Here is a 21,302-nt window from a genome sequence, read left to right as displayed (position 1 = left end):
GGACGTTCTGCTTTCCTTTTCATGAAATAACTGTCACATCAGCTGTCAGCTGCAGGAATCTCTCCCACCCACGCATTTTGTGAGTCCAAATTAGGTGGACTAATTAATTGTAATTTTTACTTTCAAGTCTCAAGGACTTTGATGGGCGGCTGTGCTTCCTTTCATGGTTGTGTGCAGGAATTTATGTAGGAGGAAGACCTTCTAGGAGCAGGACCGAGGATCTCAGGCTCTTGGCTTCTGATTTTGTCCCCCGGATTACTTCCCCTGTGACCTCTCCTCTTTTTGCTCTCCTTGGCTCTGCTGTCTCTCAGCTCTTTGGTAAAAAAGAACTCGTCTTACCATCAACCTGAAACTGTCAGCAGCATGCAGGAGGGAGTAGTCACTTTACTTACTGTGACATTTTCATCACCTAGCCTTTTTTATCTGCATGTCAAGCAAGTGGCCGAGGAGATTAATGCCTGAGTGCATGCTGGAGCTAGACAGGCTGGGTTCAAGTCCCAGCTCTACTACTCACTACCTGGGTGACGTTGGGCAAGTGACTTAACCTCTGTGCATCAGTTTATTCATTTGTCAAATAGGGGTTAAAAACACTACCTTCCTCATTGCGTTGTTGAGGATTAAATAGTATAAATATTTTAGAACTGTGCTGAACCTATAGAAGCCAGGGCTCTGTGTGGCAGCTTTTAAGATTACTTCTGTGATGCATCTGCAGGGGTCCTGGTGAGGTAGTGAAGTTTTGCTGTGAGCAAGTACATTTTCAGAGCTTGCTTGCAGGCAGTGACCTCCCCATTCCTTCTTGCCATGCTAGTTTCTTTTTTGAGATGAAATATAGCTTAGTCGCCCAGGCTGGAGTGCAGTGGCCCCATTTTCACTGCAACCACCTCCCAGGTTCAAGCGATTCGCCCACCTCAGCCTCCCAAGTAGCTGGGATTACAGGCGCCCATCACCACGCCTGGCTAGTTTTTGTATTTTTAGTAGAGATGGGCTTTTCGCCATGTTGGCCAGGCTGGTCTCGAACTCCTGACCTCAGGTGATCCATCTGCCTCAGCCTCCCAAAGTGCTGAGATTACAGGCATGAACCACCACGCCCAGCCATGCTAGTTTCTATTCATGCACAGATGAAGCCTAATTTTCCATGTGGCACACCCCCCTAACAACAGTACCCCATGCTGCTCTGTTCCTAACCCCTTGCAGCCTTTCTGCCAATGCTGTGAAATTAGCATATTTGGACATGAGGTCTTAGCTTCTCACGCTAGTTGTATGTAATGTGAAGCTGAGCTCTTTGTTGTCCTCAAAGAATAACGACAAGATGCCACGTGGCTGGAGAGCCGCCTGTGGTCGTTGTTCAATGGATGATGTGCCCAAGTGCATAAAACAGTGACTTGGACAACCACACCTGTCCTTTAGCTTACTCTTAAAGTCAACTTATTTGGCTCTCTTATTGCTGTACATAACTTAAAACTATCAAAAGAAAGTATGAGATGCTGCAGCTGCTATGGAGCAAAGTCTGACAATTCCTCAAAAGGTTAAACATGTTGATACCATGTGACCCAGTAATTCCACATCCAAGACAAATGAAAACATACTTCCTCAAAAGACTCGCACACAGATGCTCATAACAGCATTATCCGTAATAGCCACAAGGTGGAAACCACCCAAATTTCCATCAACCGATGAATGGATAAACAAAATGTGGTATATCCTTAAAATGGAATATTATGTAGTAATGAAAAGGAAGTACTGATTCATGCTAAACATGAATGAATCTTAAAAACATGTTAAATGAAAGGAGTCAGTGACAAAAGGCCATGTATTTTATGATTCCATTGATATGAATGTTCAGAATGGCCACATCCGTAGAAACAGAAGGTAACTTAGTGGTTGCTGGGGCTGGGAGGAGAAGAGAATGGAGGATGACTGTTAGCGGGTATGGAGTTTCTTTTGGAGATGATGAAAATGTAGAATTGGATAGTGGTGATGATTTCACAACCTTGTGAATATACTAAAAGCCACCAAATTGCGTATTTTTTTCAAAAAGTATGGGAAACATGTATATGTTCAACTACAGAGCTTAAAGTCATCTTTAAGATTACTTTTTCAACAGTAGCTGTCACCTAAAATAGAATAAAAAGTGACTTGATCTGCCAGCAAAACATGAAAAATGCAAATGATCAAGAATGGCTTTTTCACCCCAAATTGTTGGATATAAATTATGTACATGCAATTTGTAAGTAAGCTCTGTGGGACTCGGTTGCCTTCTATGTTGCGATTCTGTAATTTACTACATTCCTGGACGGGCCATCAAAATAATACTGAAAGCAGCTTCTGTAACAGAAATAGAAGTGCTTTTTCAGGTCATGCCTACCACCACTCCTGGGTTCCCTAAGGTAATAATTCATAGCTACCTCTTCGTGGTGCCCTTACAAATAGTGATTTAACTGTTTGTAAAGGTGTTTGGACCTTTTTGACGTTAAAGAGACTTACTGAATGAAACTTATCTTACGTTTGCAACCAGAATATTTCCAGGGGACACCTTCCAGCCCCCTAAAAATTAACCATCTTTGCTTATCAGTGTTTAATCAGGACCCTACTGGTTGACTCTTCTGGTTTAATTAAATAATGGGGTTGAAATCCCTACCCGGGCTGTCTCAGTACTTATTTGGAAGAAGGATGTGAAATACCCAAGCACCACCTAAAATGGACTTTGCAAGAATAAGTGGTCCAAGAGAGAACCTAGAGTTGACCTTAAAACATCCTGTAATCATGCCACACCTGTTAGGATGGCTGTTATCAAAAAAAAAAAAAAAAAAAGGAAAATGATGGGCCAGCCATAGTGGCTCATACCTGTAATCCCAATACTTTGGGAGGCGAGGCAGGAGGATCAGTTGAGACTAGCCTGGGCGACATAGCAAGACCCATCTCTACAATTTTTTAAATTAGCCAGGCATAGTGCTGTGTGCCTGTAGTCCCAGCTATTCCAGATGCGGAAGTGGGAGGATCGCTTGAGCCCAGGAGTTTGAGGCTGCAGTGAGCTATTTCACACCACTGCACTGTAGCCTGGGTGACAGAGCAAGACCCTTTCCCTAAAAGTATTTTTAAATATAAAACAAGTGTTGGTGGAGATGTGGAGAAATCAGAACCCTCCTGCACTGCTGGTAGGGATGTAAAACTGTGGAAAACAGTTTGGTGGTTACTCAAAAAGTTCAACATAAAATTACCAAATGATTGAGCAATTCCACTTCTAGGTCTGTACTCAAAATAATGAAAAGCAGAGACTCAGATACTTGTATACTCATGTTCACAGCAGCATTCTTTTTTTTTTTTTTTTTTTTTTTTTTTTTTTTTTTGAGATGATGTATTGCTCTGTCCCCCAGGCTGGAGTGCACCGGCACGATTTTGGCTCACTGCAACTTCCACCTCCTGGGTTCAAGCGATTCTCCTCTTTCAGCCTCCCAAGTAGCTGGGACTACAGGCGTGTGCCACTACACCTGGCTAATTTTTGTATTTTTTGTAGAGACAGGGTTTCACCATGTTGGTCAGGCTGTTCTTGAACTCCTGACCTCAAGTAATCCTCTTACCCTGGGCCTCCCAAAGTGCTGGGATTACAGGTGTGAGCCACCGTGCCCAGACAGAAGATAGAGTTTTTTAAATGTAGCAATTCCTGGAAATGTATCAAACTTACTGTTTTCCCTGTCTTCACTGACTACCTCAGGAGAGCAGGAGTTGACACCCATTTGCTTTCTTCAATCTGTTATCTGCTTCTTTTTACCAAGGAAGAAACACTCTTAGGCCAACCATGGCCTCCCTGGCACCAGCCACACACCCTCTCTGGCTACAAATGCCATCCATGCCTGTGGAACCTGGGGCTTCTAAGTAGGGTGAGCAAAGATGCTGGAACTTTCCAAGTCTCAATCCACATATATAATTTGGTTATAACTCTCTCCCAGTCTTGCTAGGTAGTTACCAGAACCCCAAAACCACTTGCCAAGCCAGCTAGCATTTAAGTAAGCAGAGGAGTCTGGTGATCCTCAAATATCACTGAGATCTTGTTTGTCTAGGCATGAAGTGCCTTCAATAACTCTTTCAAAACATGAAGAACTCCCGTTGTTCAATTGTACCTGAAGCAGCAAGTGCTTCTCTTTGCATTCCCTTTACCCTCTGTTCTCAGAAGGTCTCAAAGACGCTGAAACTAATTGCTGTCATTCCTGAAAGATTTCTGCTTTTAAGTGGTACAGCGGCTTCCCTTGATGCTACCAGCCATTTTCATTAAGGATTTCATAAAGGCTTGACTGACAGGTGCATTAGGCTTCACAAACAACAGTTCTTTTCATTCTGGAAAGGCCTTGCTACCTTGGTAGTGGATGGACCTCTCTGCCGGGAAGACCTGTTTATGGGGCTAAGGTTACAGAGATGACAAAGGGGTCACAAGCGGATGGCGCAGGATACGTTTCCTGGGAAAGCTCTATCTTGATTTTCCCCCTTTTTGGTCTTGTGATTGACTGTGGGTTTATGTTCTGTAGTAAACACAAGAGCCTTGATTGCTCACTAAAGGTCAGACTTGTCAGCAAACCTCTCCATTAACTTGAGTTGCGATCGGTTTCACATTTCCTGGCAAACTGTTAGAGACCTCTGATGAATGCATCGGTTTCCTTCAGTCTTCTGTCTTCAAGGCAGAAACGCTCAAGAAATCCCCCCTCTTCGCCAGACACCAAGCGTATCTTGTTTGCAGCTCTGCATCTAGCATCTACAGGGCTTGGCATACACGTGAAATGCATGTTGAATGATGAACCAGAGTGCACAGGACCCTTAAGAACTGATACCATCTCCACAGCCAACGTGTGAAGAAATCCCATGTTCTGCTTCTAGAGCCAACTGCCCTTGTGGTTTTGAGTTAAGTTCTGGCAGTTCCTGCCTTTGGTCTCTTAATCGTTCTTCATGGGCTCCCACTGATGGCTAATTTGCTCAGCTTGTCATTTATAAATACAAGGACATGACACCCACTGCCTTAGCCAGTGCTTATAAAGTAGCCTATAATGCTGCATGGTATCATCTTGGCTTTTCAATTTATGAGTCGAGTGAATTCTCGGGGCTCGAACATCACCCCTAAAAGCGAGTCAGTGTTGGAAGAAGCAGCAAAATATACATGCACTCTTACTTGCGTAGACTGTGAAGACTATTGTTACTCTCCTGTACTCAGTCGAGTAGATTATTCTCCTCCATGGTCGAGTGCCCTTGAGACGATTTGCGCAGTCTTAACAGCAACCGCAGGGATAGAGGTTGTGCTGGCACCAGCACGAAGCATAGCCTGAGCCCTTCCCTTCGAGTTCAGTTGCTCTATTTCTATTCAGTTCAGTCCAGAACTTAGGATGGGTTAAGCATCAGCATCCAATACAGTTTATATTAGTTTGTCACAAAAGGGGGATTTTTTTGAATTCAGTGTTGATAACCCAGCTTCTTCTTACATCTTTTTATCAGCTTTTTCATTCCCATACCCTGGCATAATGACACAGGTATTACGTAAACAAGACACCTCCGAGGGCTGCTTATAAAAACTCAAGAGAGAAGATAAATATGTGATGATGCACTGATATCCTGAAATATGAGCTGCAGGTTTGTGTTTTCTTTGTGGGATCGGATATTGGTTTTCATGGTTTATTGACCTGCCTGAGAGACATCTGACAAAACACCCAAGAACTTTACACCTTTTTTTTTTTTTTCTTTTTTAACCTTCCTGTCTACATGGAGAAATCTACACATTGAATCACAGGGCTCGGAAGACTGAGGGCTTAGCCAGTCATGTTCTCAACTTGGGCAGAACCCAAATCAGATCCAGCTGTTGGAGGTAAAAATACACGCTGCTTTCCCAAAGGAGAAAGGAATTGGAATTGGTCTCGCTGTAGAGTTACTCTCGGGCAGAACTTCGGGATAAGGAGCAACTGGAGAGGGTAGACGGTGAATGTGATGTTCATGTGACATTCATGTTCATTGAGGAATGTGTTCTCATTGAGACCGGATCAGAACACATTTGGGTTCAGTTAATTACTCTTTCCTTTCTGCTGGGTCTTTGTCTGCAACATGGCCCACGTAGTCAGTACCTTGTTCCGTGGGAGCATCACCGATGGGAATCCTCCAGAATGGTCGTATATTAAAGACCTCTCGGGCTGGGTGTGGTGATTCATGCCTGTAATCCCAGCACTTTGGGAGGCTGAGGCAGGTGCATCACTGAGGTCAGGAGTTCAAGACCAGCCTGACCAACATGGTGAAACCCTATCTCCACTAAAAATACAAAAATTAGCTGGGCGTGGTGGCACACGCTTGTAATCCCAGCTACTCAGGAGGCTGAGGCAGGGAAATTGCTTGAACCCAGGAGGTGGAGATTGCAGTGAGCCAAGATCACACCACTGCATTCCAGCCTGGGCGACAGAGTGAAACTCCGTCCCCCACCACCAAAAAAACAAAGACATCTAGGCTTAGGGCACAACAAGCAAAGAACTCCCCTGGCATGGCAGGAATCAGGGAATCTCATGGAACATTGTTTCTCCGGGGAGTCTTTTTAGATTTCTCCTAGTCTTCTAGGCTCAATACCTTTCATGAAGCTTCTAAACCAAAGGTTCATCAAATAGAAATAATTTTTAAAATATTTCATAATAAACTTTAATAATTTTTTTCATAATCATAAAGTAATTGTTAGATGGTTACCTTGAGGCATGAGCCATACTCACTGAAAAATGACAAGTTCTGAGCCTTTTTCATTGTGATCAAATATACATATCATAAAATTTACCATTTTAATCTTTTTTTGTTTGTTTGTTAATGGGGGTCTCATTTTGTTGCCCAGGCTGGAGCGCAGTGGCATGATCATAGCTCACTGCATTGCAGCCTAGAACTCCTAGGCTCAAGCGATCATCCCACCTCAGCCTCCCGAGTAGCTGGGACTACAGGCGTGTGTCACCATGCCCAGCTGATTTTTTATTTTTTTGTTTTTTGTAGAGACAGCGTCTCCCTATGTTGTCCAGGCTGGTCACCAACTTCTGGGCTCAAGCTATCCTCCCACCTCAGCTTCCCAAAGCACTGGGATTACAGGCATAGACTACCATGTCTGGCCCACTGTAACCAATTTTAAGTGTATATTTCAATGACATTCAGTACATTCACATTGTTGCAAAACTGTCATCACCATCTACCTCCAGAAGCTTTTTTTTTAATCATCCTAAACTGAAATGCTGTACCCTAAACACTCCATTACCCACTCTTTCCAGCCCCTGGCAGCTACCGTTCCACTTTATGTCTCTTCGAACTTGACAGTTCTAGCTGCCTCATCTAAGTGGAAATTCTCAAGCTTTTTATAATTCTTATGGGAAGTAGTCAATCTGACTGCCGTCTAATGAAATTTTTACAGAAGGAAAAGATAGTTTTGAGCAGATGGTCAAGTTTCCTTTGGTTTTGGCATTGTGCAAGTATATGGCAGTTGCTTCATTCTCTTATACTTTCTGGAACCCGCAGCATAACAGGGATATGAATGAAACAGATCTGCAAGTCACAGTCAGACATGCGGCCAAGTAGAAGGAGCAGTGGCGAGGGCAGTTGGTGTACAGTTTTATTATACAATTTACGAAGCATTTTAATTTTTAAGTTTTTTTTTCTCACTTGATTCTCACCATGTCTTGTGAGGTATTCTATTAGTTTCGTTTTAATGATAATAAACTGTGGCTCAGACAAGTAAGTCGTCTAAGGTTACAAAGCTAGTCAAAGGTAGAATCAGGACGCTGGCTTCACGTTTTCATTTTTAAAACCCCATTGCTTTCCATCACAGCCCACTGTGAACAATTATCACCTCTCTGGAGGCCCAGGTAATAGCCAGTCCTCAGGAAGGGAGGGCCTCTCCAAATGCAACCCTAATTACTAGTGCTCTACCTCACCAGCTTGGAAATACATGGAAACTCTCTCTTTTTTTATTTTTTATTTTTTATTGAGACGGAGTCTCACTTTGTCACCAGGCTGGAGCACAATGGCGCGATCTCTGCTCACTGCAACCTCCTCCGCCTCCCGGGTTCAAGCGATTCTCCTGCCTCAGCCTCCCGAGTAGCTGGGATTACAGGCACACACCACCACACCCAGCTAATTTTGTATTTTTAGTAGAGATGGGGATTCACCATGTTGGCCAGGATGGTCTCAATCTCTTGACCTCGTGATCCACCCGCCTCAGCCTCCCAAAGTGCTGGGATGACAGGTGTGAGCCACCACGGCCGGCTACATGGAAACTCTTGATCTCCCTCCGAAGTCTGACCAGCCAGCCTCCAGAGTCTTGGTGAAGTCTTGGTGGGGCATCATTGCTCCACCCTGAATCCAAGTTGGTCTAGATTAGGGTCTAGCCTGGCATTTCCATTAGGAGAATGTGAGCCACAAATGAAAAGCACACATGTAATTTTAAATTTTCTTTTTTTTTTGAGACGGAGTCTTGCTTTGTCGCGCAGGCTGGAGTGAAGTGGCATGATGTCGGCTCACTGCGAACTCTGCCTCCCGGGTTTAAGCGATTCTCCTGCCTCAGCCTCCCATGTAGCTGGGATTACAGGTGCCCACCACCACATCTGGCTAACTTTTGTATTTTTAGTAGAGATGGGGGTTTCACCATCTTGATCAGGCTGGTCTTGAACCCCTAACCTCATGATCCACCTGCCTCGGCCTCCCAAAGTGCTGGGATTATAGGCGTGAGCCACTGCGCCCGGCCTAAATTTTCTAATAGCCACATTTTAAAAAGTGTGTAGAAAGAAACACATAGGCTGGCTCACAGTAGCTCACACCTATAATCCCAAAACTTGGTGAGGCTGTGGTGGGAGGATGGCTTGAGGCTAGGAATTTGAGGCCAGCCTGAGCAACATGCAAGATACCATCTCTATAGAAAAAATACAAAACTTAGCTGGACGTGGTGGTGCTTGCCTGTAGTCCCAGTGGACTCAAAAGGCTGAGGTGGAAGGATTGTTTGAGCACTGGGGGTCAAGGCTGCAATAAGCTACGGTCATACCACTGCACTCCAGCCTGGATGACAGAGCGAGACCCTTTCTCTGAAAAAATAGAAAAGAAAGAAAAGGAAAAAAAAAAAAAGCAAGTGAAGTTAATTTTAAATATATATTAGTTAACCCACTATATAAAAAATATTTCAATCAACATAAAAATTATTAATGAACTATTTTGTTTTTTTTTTTGTAGTAAGTCTTCCAAATCTAGTGTGCATTTTAGACTTAAACAGCACTCCCAAGACAGATGCTAAATTTTCATTGGCAGTACTTGATCTTTATTTAGAATTCATAAAATTCCCAGTTGAAAGAGTAGATTCACATACCCAAAGTGTTTCAAACATATATGAAGGTTTTCTAATAACGGAATCAAGCACCAGTCTTAAATTTAAATTAATTAAAATGAAAGAAAATTTAAAATTTAGTCCCTCTATTCCATGGGCCACGCTTCAAAGGCTCAGTAGCCACACATAGCAAATAGCTTTGGTCCTGGGCAGAGCAGATCTAGATGAACTGCTGAGGGTGACCCAGACTGGACCCAGCCATGGAATAGAACAAGGGTCTGCAAACTTTTTTCTGTAAAGGGCCAGAGAATAAATATTTTCAGCCTTGGGGGTTACATAGTATCTCAAAGTATTCAACTCTGCCATTGTAAGTGAAAGCAGCCATAGAATGAATGAGCATTGCTGTGTTCCAATAAAACTTTATTTAAAAAGCAGGCACCAGCCTGCATGCTTTGCCAACCATTAGACTAGAACATTTGTCCTAGGGCCTTAGCTGTGCTGTGGGATTACCAGAAAAACAGACAGCTCTCACCTCTAGCTTTCTGAGACGAGGTTGTCAAAATCTGGACTCACTGGATCTCCTTTCCTGTGTGTAATTAGAATTTTGACACCACTTGGTGTGAAGCAATGATGGGCCGGAGTCCTGCGTAGTTTTATCCTTCAGGCACTCTCTGCAGTGGACAGTTTGTGCGTCCTGAAGCAATTGCTTCCCCGTGCTTTAAGGTCCATGTATTGATAGCGAAGAAAGCTGAGAGAAAGGCTTCAACAAAAGCATTAATGGTGATGTGAAGAATGCAGGAAACTCCCAAGAAATCCAAATGATATCACTCTCTGCTTTTCCATCTATCCACATAGCCAGTGTGAGGCAGGGATCACACACATTTCACAGCTGGGTAAATATGTGATTTCACATTAAATCAGAAGGACAGGTGTTTCTCTGTGCTTGTTAGGTGATGTGGCATCTGCTCATTTTGATGGTAAAGGCCAAAGTAAATAATAAATTCTGTTTCCTGACCTGGGGCCTTGAGGTCCCCAGGCAGGGAGCAACACCACCCAATTTGGGAATCTACATTGCAAAGCCATGGTTCCCGCTGTTCACCTTGTGATGTTTGGAAATGGTATTGGGACTAATGGAGGGAAAGAAAGAGGACAGGAAGGAAGGGCATAGAGATGGGTTGGCAGGAAGATGGCACCCACTTGGTGCTTTAGGGTAGGGGGTTATGGGAGGCTGGTTTTGCAGAAACTCTGAGACACGGCAGCTGGGGAAGAGTGAAGTGAAAATCAGTCATAACTTAGAGCTCTGCTGACCCTAAAACTTTGGATCCAGTATTTCTTCAGGAATGGCTGATGTTGAAGGTATTGTTAGCACTCATTTGATAATCCCTTACTGTACTCAGAAGTTTTGGCTTGGGGTTGCCTTTTTTAAAAATCAAGGTTCAAGATTAAATGACTCGGCTGGGTGCAGTGGCTCACGCCCATAATCCCAGCACTTTGGGAGGCTGAGGTGGGAGGATCACCAAAGGTCAGGAGTTCAAGATCAGCCTGGCCAACCTGGTGAAACCCTATTTCTACTAAAAAAAAAAAAAACAATAATAATACAAAAATTAGCCAGGCATGGTGGCGTGTGCCTGTAATCCCAGCTACTTGGGAGGCTGAGGCAGGAGAATTGCTTGAACCTGGGAGGCAGAGGTTGCAGTGAGCCAAGATTGCACCACTGCACTCCACCTGGGTGACTCTGTCTCTAAATAAATAAATAAATAAATAAATAAATAAATAAATAAATAAAATATATATAAAAGAGTTTGCAAAAGTTCAAACTAATGAAACTGCTGGGCTTCTTCAGCACATTATGCAGCTCTGCCTTGCCTCAAATTTTGCAGCTCTATCAAGTATACAGTGCAGTGTGTGGGGAAAGATCTGGATCCCATGATGTTTTTGAATATGGAGGTAATTATTTGGAGTCGCTGTTGTGACGATAACTCACAGAGGTTCAGTCTGCAGCATGGAACTGTCTCTAGTCATGATTGCCTGTAATGATGATTACCCAAACTCTGGCATTATAACAATAGATTTTACAAAGTTAGAGCATAATTGCTCCACCATTCCTTACATGTGCACATACTCAACAACTTTGATCTTTCAATCAGATTTTTGTTATTCATCTTCTGCAATAGCAAAGGTCAGAGGCAGTAGCTTTCTGCCACCTCCCTCCCCACTTTTTAAATTATAATGAGGCCTAGATTTTTAAAGCATTTAACTTGGTAAAGAAATAAGGGCTGAAGTTGTGTGGACTAGAATGAGTACAGGCTTTGGGGGGTCAGGATCCCAATTCTGACATCTAGAAACTCCGTAACATGGAGAGAGTCTTCAACCTCTCTGCGACTCACCTTCCTCGTCTGTCAATATCCACTTGGCCAAATCATTGAGAGATTAGAAATGAATATAGGCGGCCATGCGCGGTGGCTCATGTCTGTAATTCCAGCACTTTGGGAGGCCAAGGCAGGTGGATTACGAAGTCAGGAGTTCGAGACCAGCCTGGCCAACATGGTGAAACCCCGTCTGTACTAAAAATACAAAAATTAGCTGGGTGGTGGATGCCTGTAACCTCAGCTATTTGGGGTGGCTGAGCAGAGAATTGCTTGAACCCAGGAAGTGGAGGTTGCAGTGAGCTGAGATCTCGCCACTGCACTCCAGCCTGGGAGACAGAGCAAGACTCCATCTCAAAAACAAAAAAAAAAAAAAAGGAATATAGGCCGGGTGCAGTGGCTCACGCCTGTAATCCCAGCACTTTAGGAGGCCAAAGTGGGAAAATTGCTTAAGGCCAGGAGTTGGAGACTAACACAATGAGACCATGTCTGTACAAAAGTTAAAAAATAAAAATCAACTGGTGTGGTGGCACACTTCTGTAGTCCCAGCCACTCGAGGGGCTGAGACAGGAGGATCGCTTGAGCCCAGGAAGGCGAGGCTGAGGTGAGCCACTGAACTCTAGCCTGGGTGACAGAGTAAGACCCTGTTGCTTTTAATTTTTTTAATTTTTTATTTATTTTATTTACTTAGTTGTGTGTATGTGTGTGTGTGTTTGGTTTTGTTTTTGGGTTTTTTTTGTTGTTTTTTTTAAGACAAAGTCTCCCTTTGTCGCCCAGGCTGGAGCGTAGTGGCGTGATCTCGGCTCACTGCAACCTCCACCTCCTGAGTTCGAGTGATTCTCCTGCCTCTGCCTCCCGATTAACTGGGATTACAGGCGTCCACCACCACACCCGGCTAATTTTTGTATTTTTAGTACAGACGGGGTTTTGACATGTTGACGAGGCTGGTCTTGAACTCCTGACCTCAGATGATCCGCCTGCCTCGGCCTCCCAGAGTGCTGGAATTACAGGCATGAGTCGCCGCGCCCAGCCAGACCCTGTCTCTTTTAAAAGAAAGGCAAAAGAAATATAAAGCACTTAATCAGTGCCTTGCACTAATGGACAATGAATAAAGTGATGCTATATCATCATCATCATCAGTTCTATGATCAATTCTCAGGCTATCAAGGCTTTAGAATCTTTCTGTGTCTTTGGATGTTGTGGCCTTTATGCAACATACAAGTTTGGAGCTGGTGGTCAGGGATATGGTATTTTCACTAAGTTAGGGATGGAGCTTTATAAGAAATCAGTGTAAAGGAGGAAAAAAGAAACAGGCGTCCTAAAGACAGAACGTGTGTTGCTGAGCAAGTGCTGATGGCTGCTTTCGCCACCTTCTGCTACAACGGTTCTCAGCATTTACGTGCATTTCAGAAAGATTCCCGTTCTCTTCTCCCCAGAGTCTGAATGGAGAAGGTCTGGAACAACCTGAGATTCAGCATTTTTAGGAGTGTCTCTGGAGATTTTGAAACAGGTGGTTTAAGGACTTTCTGTCTCTTCTCCCTCCCCCAGATGAGGAAGTACTGCTTGTGTCTGCGAGTCAATATGAGATTTAAAAACAACAACAAAACCACTGCTCCTGGAATGGTCCAGTTCCCATGGCCACGACCAGCAAAATGGGCCTGATTTCCTTAGGAGGGGAAGAAGTGACGGCTGCAGAGTCCTTGACCACCTCGGTGTCTGGGCTCGAGCATCCTGCCACCCCCAGCGTCTGCAGGTCACCCCCAGACTGACGCCATCTCAGTGAGCTAATGCCAGTGTCTGCCCTGCGCCGGCTCATTCAGCAGCCACTGGAATGATCAATGAGGCCGGCCACCCGGCCCTCCATCGGCTGCCGGTGAATCAGCTGCCTCAGCCATTCGCATCTCCACTGAGCAGGAAGCGCTCGAGCTGAGCCAGCCAGGGCTGACTGGCGTCTGGCTAATGGCTTTTCTATGTCATGCACTGACCTTTATCCCATATGTTTTTCATACGTGAGTGGGTTGGAGCGCCTGAAGATGGTCCAGTGGTGGAAATAACTCGTCTGCCAAGCCCCTCACCGAGGTCCTGGGCAGTACTTTGGTTTAGGGGTATCTGCTTCTGAAGCAGAAACAGTGCTTTTGTTTAAATTGAGGTGAAATTCACATAGCAGACCGGGCGCGGTGGCTCAAGCCTGTAATCCCAGCACTTTGGGAGGCCGAGACGGGCGGATCACGAGGTCAGGAGATCGAGACCATCCTGGCTAACACGGTGAAACCCCGTCTCTACTAAAAAGTACAAAAAACTAGCCCGGCGAGGTGGCGAGAGCCTGTAGTCCCAGCTACTCGGGAGGCTGAGACAGGAGAATGGCGTAAACCCGGGAGGCGGAGCTTGCAGTGAGCAGAGATCCGGCCACCGCACTCCAGCCTGGGCGACTAAGCGAGACTCTGTCTCAAAAAAAAAAAAAAAAAAAAAAGTCACATAGCATAAAATCAGCCAGGTTAAAGGGAACAAGCGGTGGCATCTGGTGCGTTCACAATGTTGTGCAAAACCACCTCTATCTAAAAACACCTTCATCGCCCCAGAAGGAATCCCTGTACCTGTTGCGTGAGTGTACTAGGGCTGCTGTAACGAAGCGACACAAACTGGGTGGCTTCGACAACAGAAATTTGGGGCCAGGAGCGGTGGCTCATGCCTGTGATCCCAGCACTTCGGGAGGCCGAGGTGGGTGGATCATTTGAGGTCAGGAGTTCAAGACCAGTCTGGCCAATACGGTGAAACCCCGTCTCTACTAAAGCTATAAAAATTAGTCGGGTGGTGGTGGCGCATGCCTGTAGTCCCAGCTGCTTGGGAGGCTGAGGCAGGAGAATCACTTGAGCCTTGTAGGCGGAGGTTGCGGTGAGCCAAGATCACACCACTGCATTCCAGTCTGGGCGACAGAGTGATACCCTGTCTCAGAACAAACAAACAAAAAGAAATTTACTGTCTCACAATTATGGAGGCTAGAAGTTTGAAATCAAGGTGTCAGCAGGCTTGGTTCCTTCTGGAGGCTGTGAGGGAAGGATCTGGTTTGGACCTCAACCCTTGGTTTTATAGATGGCCGTTTTTCTCTCCACATCATCTTCCTCTATGCCTGCCTGTGTCCATGTCCAAATTTCCCTTTATTATAAGGACACCAGGCATTTTGGATAAGGGCCCACCCTAATGACCTCATTTTAACATGATTACCTCTGTAAAGACCCTATCTCCAAATAAGGTCACATTCCGGGTTACTAGGGGTCAGGACTTCACAGTATGTATTTTGTGGGGGACATGATTCAACCTTTAACAACATTAAGCAGTTTCAGTACTTTGTTCCGTTCTATGGCTGAATAATATCCCATTGCATGTAAGCATTTATTTTTTGAGCCCCAAGTACAAAGCAACTGTCAGTGAAATCTCCACCCCCTGGGTAGTGTGCCCATCTGTATAAGGTGGCATGTTGATCTCACAGGTATAGCTCACAAATCTGCAATCTGTAAACTTTTTCTTACTGTCTTCCTCCTTGAAAAAGTGTGAGCCCTTATGAGCAAAAGTCAAAGCAGTACTGGAGTAAGGGAAGAGAGGTCAAGCTTCTGATCCTAAAATTAATTTTAAAAATTGATTTCAGGCTGGGTGCAGTGGCTCACGCCTATAATCCCAGCACTTTGGGAGGCTGAAACGGGGGAATTGCTTGAGCCCAGGAGTTCAAGACCAGCCTAGGCAACATGGCGAGTCCCCGTCTCTACGAAAAATACAAAAATTAGCTGGGCATAGTGGCACGCACCTGTAGTCCCAGCTGCTAGAGAGGCTGAAGTGGGAGGATTGCGTGAGCCTAGGAGGTAGAGGTTGCAATGATCTGAGATCACACCACAACACTCCAGCCCATGTGACAGAGTGAGACCCTGTCTCAAACAAAAAAAGATGATTTCATCTTTAAATTTTATTTTTCCTTTTCCTGGTCTTATCCCCAGCACTCCCCACTTCCTGCAAACACAGGTGCACACACACAGACCCGTGCACTCATACGTTCACATTAAGAATATTTTCATGTGACCATTCTGGCGAGGGGCGTAGCACAGATAGGAGACACAGGCCTTTGAGAAGACCCAGACAGCAGCTTGCTTCCATTGTCATGGTTACTGGGCTCAGTCCCTAGGGCTGGCTGCAGACCAGAGCCTTTCAGAGCGTCTTCACACTCCCGTCCCTGCTCCTGCCTGAGAATGAGAGAGAGACCTTCGGGCACATGTGTCTTCTCAGCTGTGAAACTAACCGCACTGTTGACTTGTACATTTCATCGGCCCCCTTAATTTAAAATCTGTTTCTGTCTCTTATACAGACAAACAGGGGACTCGAATCCCTGCAGATTCTTAGGGAATAACCCCGAGGTCCTCATTAGTTTGTTGCAGACTCAGGCCCCACTCCGCCATCCCAGAGGCGTCGGTGGTCATGACCCAGTGTCTGTCTCTAGTAGGGACGGCAGCAGAATCGCATCGTCCTGCATCCTGACTCTGAGCAGGGTTGTGCCTCATGCAAAAGTTGTTTAGTTTCCTCTTCCTCTCTCCCCACCCCCCGCTCTCTCTTTTCCATCAAGTTCATTTTGCCACTTTGAAAGTCCACTGGGGGAAGAAATGCCTGCTGGCCCTAGGGTTTTCAGAGAGGCAGGAAGGCAGATAGAATAGCTCATACAGGAAGAAAGGACAGAAAATGTTCATATAGTAGGCTGCTCCACATGAGCATTTTAGGGTAAGATAGGTGACTTTTGGGGCCTTGGACTGGAAGGCTCCACACTTTTCATGGAATTGGCTGAAAAGGAGCTAAAGGTGCTGTAGGTGGTCCTCGGCAAGGAGCAGCCTTCGGGGGCTCAGATTCTGAACCTTGGCTCCGCTCATGGTGGGGCCTGGGCCTCTGGAGCTTTGAAAAGCTTCCAGGTTATTCTAATATCCAGCCACCTTTGAGAACCGCTGTTCTAGGGGACAGAGGCTTCCGGGAGAATTGTGCGTTTTGAGAGAGGGAGGATAGAAGTAGATATCTAATGCTCCGTGTTCAGCAATGCCGCTAATTAAGCAGAAAGCAAGGGCAGAAATCACATGGATAGAGGTGGTTTTGCACAACTATCTTGGCTGTCTTAGGCCAAGCAGGACTCTAGCTCCATTTCACCCTGTAGAATGCAAAGGGAGACTCCAGTGTCCCCCTTCCCAAGGTTTCATCGGCTGCCAAAGCTGACAGACTGCCAGCCACCCCGCCGAGCATTTGCCAAGGTGATGGAAAATATTCACGGGAACACTCCGTCTCCACGTTCTACTCACAACTGGTTCTCTCCCTAGCTCCCAAGGAAAAGTAACATGAGGCCCATGTGGCTGCTTTCTCTTCTCAGCAGAAGGTGCTGATGTTATTAGTGGCTCGCCAAGCCGTGGTTGGAGGGGGATGTCAGGGGCATGCTGTGGGGGCTGACCTTTCTGTCTCTGACTCTGTTTTGTAGTACAAAATTGGACAGCTGTACATGATCAGCAAACACAGCCATGAACAGAGTGACCGGGGAGAAGGGGTGGAGGTCGTCCAGAATGAGCCTTTTGAGGACCCTCACCATGGCAACGGGCAGTTCACCGAGAAACGGGTGTATCTCAACAGGTGAGTCATGGCAGCCTGCGTTCTGCCCAAGAGCCCCTGCCCACCTGACCCCCTGGTGTGACAGTGAGGCTGTGGGTGTCTGGGATGAAAAGGTCACTTGGAAAGTAACTACATCCACAGTCTACAACCACCAATCTCGTTGCTTTTGAAAGCAGAATCTGCCTGGCCAGGCGCGGTGGCCCACACCTGTAATCCCAGCACTTTGGGAGACTGAAGGTGGTAGATCACTTTAGGGCAGGTGTTCGAAACCAGCCTGGGTAACATGGCAAAACCCCATCTCTACTAAAAATGCAAAAATTAGCTGGGCATGGTGGTGTGCATCTATACTACTCGGAAGGCTGAGGTGGGAGGATCACTTGAGCCTGGGAGGTTAAGGGCTGCAGTGAGCCAAGATCATGCCACTGTACTCCAGCTTGGGCGACACAGTGAGACCTTATCTCAAAAAAGAAAAAAAAAAAAAAAAAAAAAAAAAAAAAGAAAGAAATATATTTTGTTGAAATTAACTGTCTGTTCCAGCAAACAAGTCTTACGTCAGCCATTTCATGAATACTTTTACCCCTACCTATGGCGTCTCTGATTGGCCCATATGTGATTATCCAGAAAGTATTTCCAATGCCCCTAGCTGGGCAGTGCCCCAGTTTATTCACTGACACCAGTGACTGTCCATTCTCAGGGCCTCGGACATGGTCAGACGTCTCTGAGAGGAACCATATTTAGAGTCCCATTCTCGCCTTGGCCCCACTCCCCAGCAGCTTGAATTGGACTATTCCTTCTTGATGGGAGACTTTGGTTCCTGTCACTAGGGTGGATGGAAGTCTCCCAGACCCGTGTCCTGACAGTGAAGGGCATGAGCTGATTAAACTGATGTTTTAATTTGCCCAGAGATGCAGTACCAGGGAATTCCTGAGTCACGATGAATTGCAAATGAGACTGATCCCATTCATCTATTAGTAGCTGTGAATTCCCAGGCTTTGGAACCACTTCAGTGTCCAGCCAGCTGTTGATTTGCAGGGGCAACTGAGCTCTGGGTCTGGCCTGGGCATGCTTTCTTTATAGAGACAGGTTTCTCAATATGCTGCTTTGGCATTCTTAGTGTGGAGGGTGTAAATCAAATCCTGAGCAGGTTTCTCCTCGGGGATCACCTCTGCAGGGCAAAGAGAAGTGAGGGAGATGCAGGAAAATAGAAACCGATGGAAAATTCCATTTCTTGGCATACAATTGCATTCTCTCAAGTTATTACCTGGAGAATGTTCCTTATATATGAAAATCAGGAAGAATTTTAGGAACTTTATAAGTTTTGCTGAAACAAAATAAGAAGCATCCAGCTGTCCCTGTCATGTCTGTTTTGTCATATCATATTTATTTCGTATTTATTTAAAAGAAGAGTAATAAACATTAGTAAGAGGGAAAGTTGTTATAAATAGATGTGCACTTCCAGTAATAGTAAGGAAAAAGATTAATGGGGACCCTCCACCACCTCCCATGACAAACAGGATGAAATATAACTATGTAAAGAAGCTGAGCTCAAAACAAAGAAAGGGAAATCCTCTGAGGCTAGAAATAAACAGGCAAACTGAAACCGGAATGGAAAGCAGACCCGCTAATGCTAACGAAGGGCACTGGGGGGACATCAGAAGAGTGTGGGTTCTGACATCTAGGGACTGGGCATGTCATGCCCATGGGGAACAGGTTAGGGTATCAGGCCCACATAAATGGAAAGTTGAAACTCAGAATCAGGCATAAAAATAATTTTTGACAATCAAGGGCTGAGAGAGTTTACTAACTCTGAGACCCGTATTGAAAGAACTACTAAAGGATGTGCTGTAAGAAAGAGGAAACTGAGCCCAGGAAGAAGGAGGGGGAGTTCTAGAAGTAATAATAAATGAAGAAATTGATAAACAACTAGGTAAATCTTTGAATGGATGTAGGATGTTTTAAAAACAGTAATAATAAGACAACAATAGCACAGAAGATGGGAGGGTAATAATTATAGTAAAAAGCACTTTAAGGTGCTAATATTGTTTAGGAATTAGAAAAAATATTGATTAATTTTAGATTTTCCTTTTTTTCTTTTTTTGAGATAGCCAGCTCTATCGCCCAGGCTGGAGTGCAGTGGTGCAATCTCGGCTCACTGCAACCACCACCTCCTGAACTTAAGCGATTCTCGTGCCTTAGCCTCCTGAGTAGCTGGGACTACAAATGTGCACCACCACAACGCCTGACTAATTTTTGTATTTTTTAGTAGAGACGGAGTTTCACTATGTTGGCCAGGCTGGTCTTGAACTCCTGACCTCAAATGATCCATCAGCCTTGGCCTCCCAAAGTGCTGCGATTACAGGCATGAGCCATCGTGCCCAGCCTAATTTTAGATTTTCTGAGACAAGTATGCATATTCAAAATATAAAGGTAATCTCTGAAGGGGTAGTAAAATAATCCATAACCTCCGAGAGAAAACTTGATCAATCCACAGAGGGCCCGGAAACAAAAAAGAAAAGCCTACAAAAAGCATGATAAATAGAAAACACAAATTTGAATGGTAAAATGAAATGTCAAATACTCACTATAATTAGCCACCCTCGCAGCTACAGATGGCCATGTGACCTAGTTCTGGCCAATGAGACATAAGATTTTTTCCTCCTTGATAAAAAGAGGGATGTTCAAGGAATAACTTTGCTATTCAAAGAGAATCTGTTCTGATGTATCCCCACTTCATGATTTGTGTGTAAGAAAGTGGAGAGTATGGGGGCTAACTGTTGGAAAGAACACTAATAGTGCCTACCAAGTGAACCTTGATAACAACACTGGACAATAACCATACCAAAAAGAAACTTATAGGCCAATCTCAGTTGAGAACATAGACATGAAAATACTATATAAAACATTAGCGAATAAAATACCTCAGAAAATAATAATAACAACAATGTTTCATGACCTAATCAAATTTACCCCTGAAATTGATGAAATGAACATTTAATAAATCTGTGTACTTATTCGGAGTAAAGTCAGGAACACATTAAGGATCCTTGTTATTACTATGTCTGTCCAACATTGTGTAAAGGTCCTAGCCAATGCAATAAAACAAGAGAGAAATAAAGAGGAAAGGAAGAAACAAAATGATCATTTGCAGATAACATGATTGTCTGATAGAAATTTCAGACATTTTTTACAACTGTTGCCATCAATATGAGAATTCAGCAAGATCGTTGGGTACAATCCATATAGAAAAATCCACAGCATTATTATACAGCAGGAAAAATAGAGAAAATATAATTTAAAACATTTTTACTTATAATAGAAAAAGAAACAAAGTTACCCAGTAATCAGCCTACAAGATATGCAAAATCTTTTTGGAGAAAAACGTAAAACATTTGTGGAAGTCATTTTAAAAGCCCTAGACAAATAGTGAAATATACCATATTCATGGATGGGAAATGTTACAAAGTTGGCATCAAATCTCAAATCAATCTATAAATTTAATAAAATTAACTTAAAATGCCAACATGTTGTTTTTTAAAAAATAGAACTGGTGCTGGGTGCGGTGGCTCACGTCTGTAATCCTAGCACTTTCGGAGGTCGAGGTGGGCGATCATGAGGTCAGGAGATTGAGACCATCCTGGCTAATATGGTGGAACCCCGTCTCTATTAAAAATACAAAAAATTAGCTGAGCGTGGTGGCACACGCCTGTAGTCCCAGCTACTTGGGAGGCTGAGGGAGGAGAATCGCTTGTACCTGCGAGGTGGAGGTTGCAGTGAGCCAAGACACTCCAGCCTGGGTGACAGAGCAAGACTCAATCTCAAAAAGAAAAAAAAAAAAAAAGAACTGGAGGAGATATTCGTAAAATTCATATGAACAATTTGGAAAGCTGAAGGAGGGACTTGACCTACCAGATGTCATTATAAAGCTAATTAACTAATTGCCTAAGTAATTATATAAGTAATTAAGGCAGTGGGGTACTAGAGCAGAGTTAAACAAACTCATGGAACAAAGTAGCCCC

The 21,302-nt window shown here is 44.5% G+C and overlaps 1 protein-coding gene across 1 annotated transcript in view; it reads left to right on the top strand.

The window, feature by feature from the left end:
• Positions 1–21,302, top strand: part of PITPNC1 (phosphatidylinositol transfer protein cytoplasmic 1) — a 322,554-nt gene that overhangs the window by 140,006 nt on the left and 161,246 nt on the right. The window contains exon 2 of the mRNA XM_050762493.1: positions 17,159–17,307. Within this exon, the coding sequence (XP_050618450.1) occupies positions 17,159–17,307 (149 nt within the window). The remainder of the gene's footprint in view (positions 1–17,158; positions 17,308–21,302) is intronic.

This window comes from Macaca thibetana, chromosome 16, assembly GCF_024542745.1.
Source record: "Macaca thibetana thibetana isolate TM-01 chromosome 16, ASM2454274v1, whole genome shotgun sequence".
Lineage (NCBI taxonomy): Eukaryota > Metazoa > Chordata > Mammalia > Primates > Cercopithecidae > Macaca > Macaca thibetana.
Note: the sequence above shows the minus strand (reverse complement) of the source record. Positions and strands in the feature narration are given on the sequence as shown.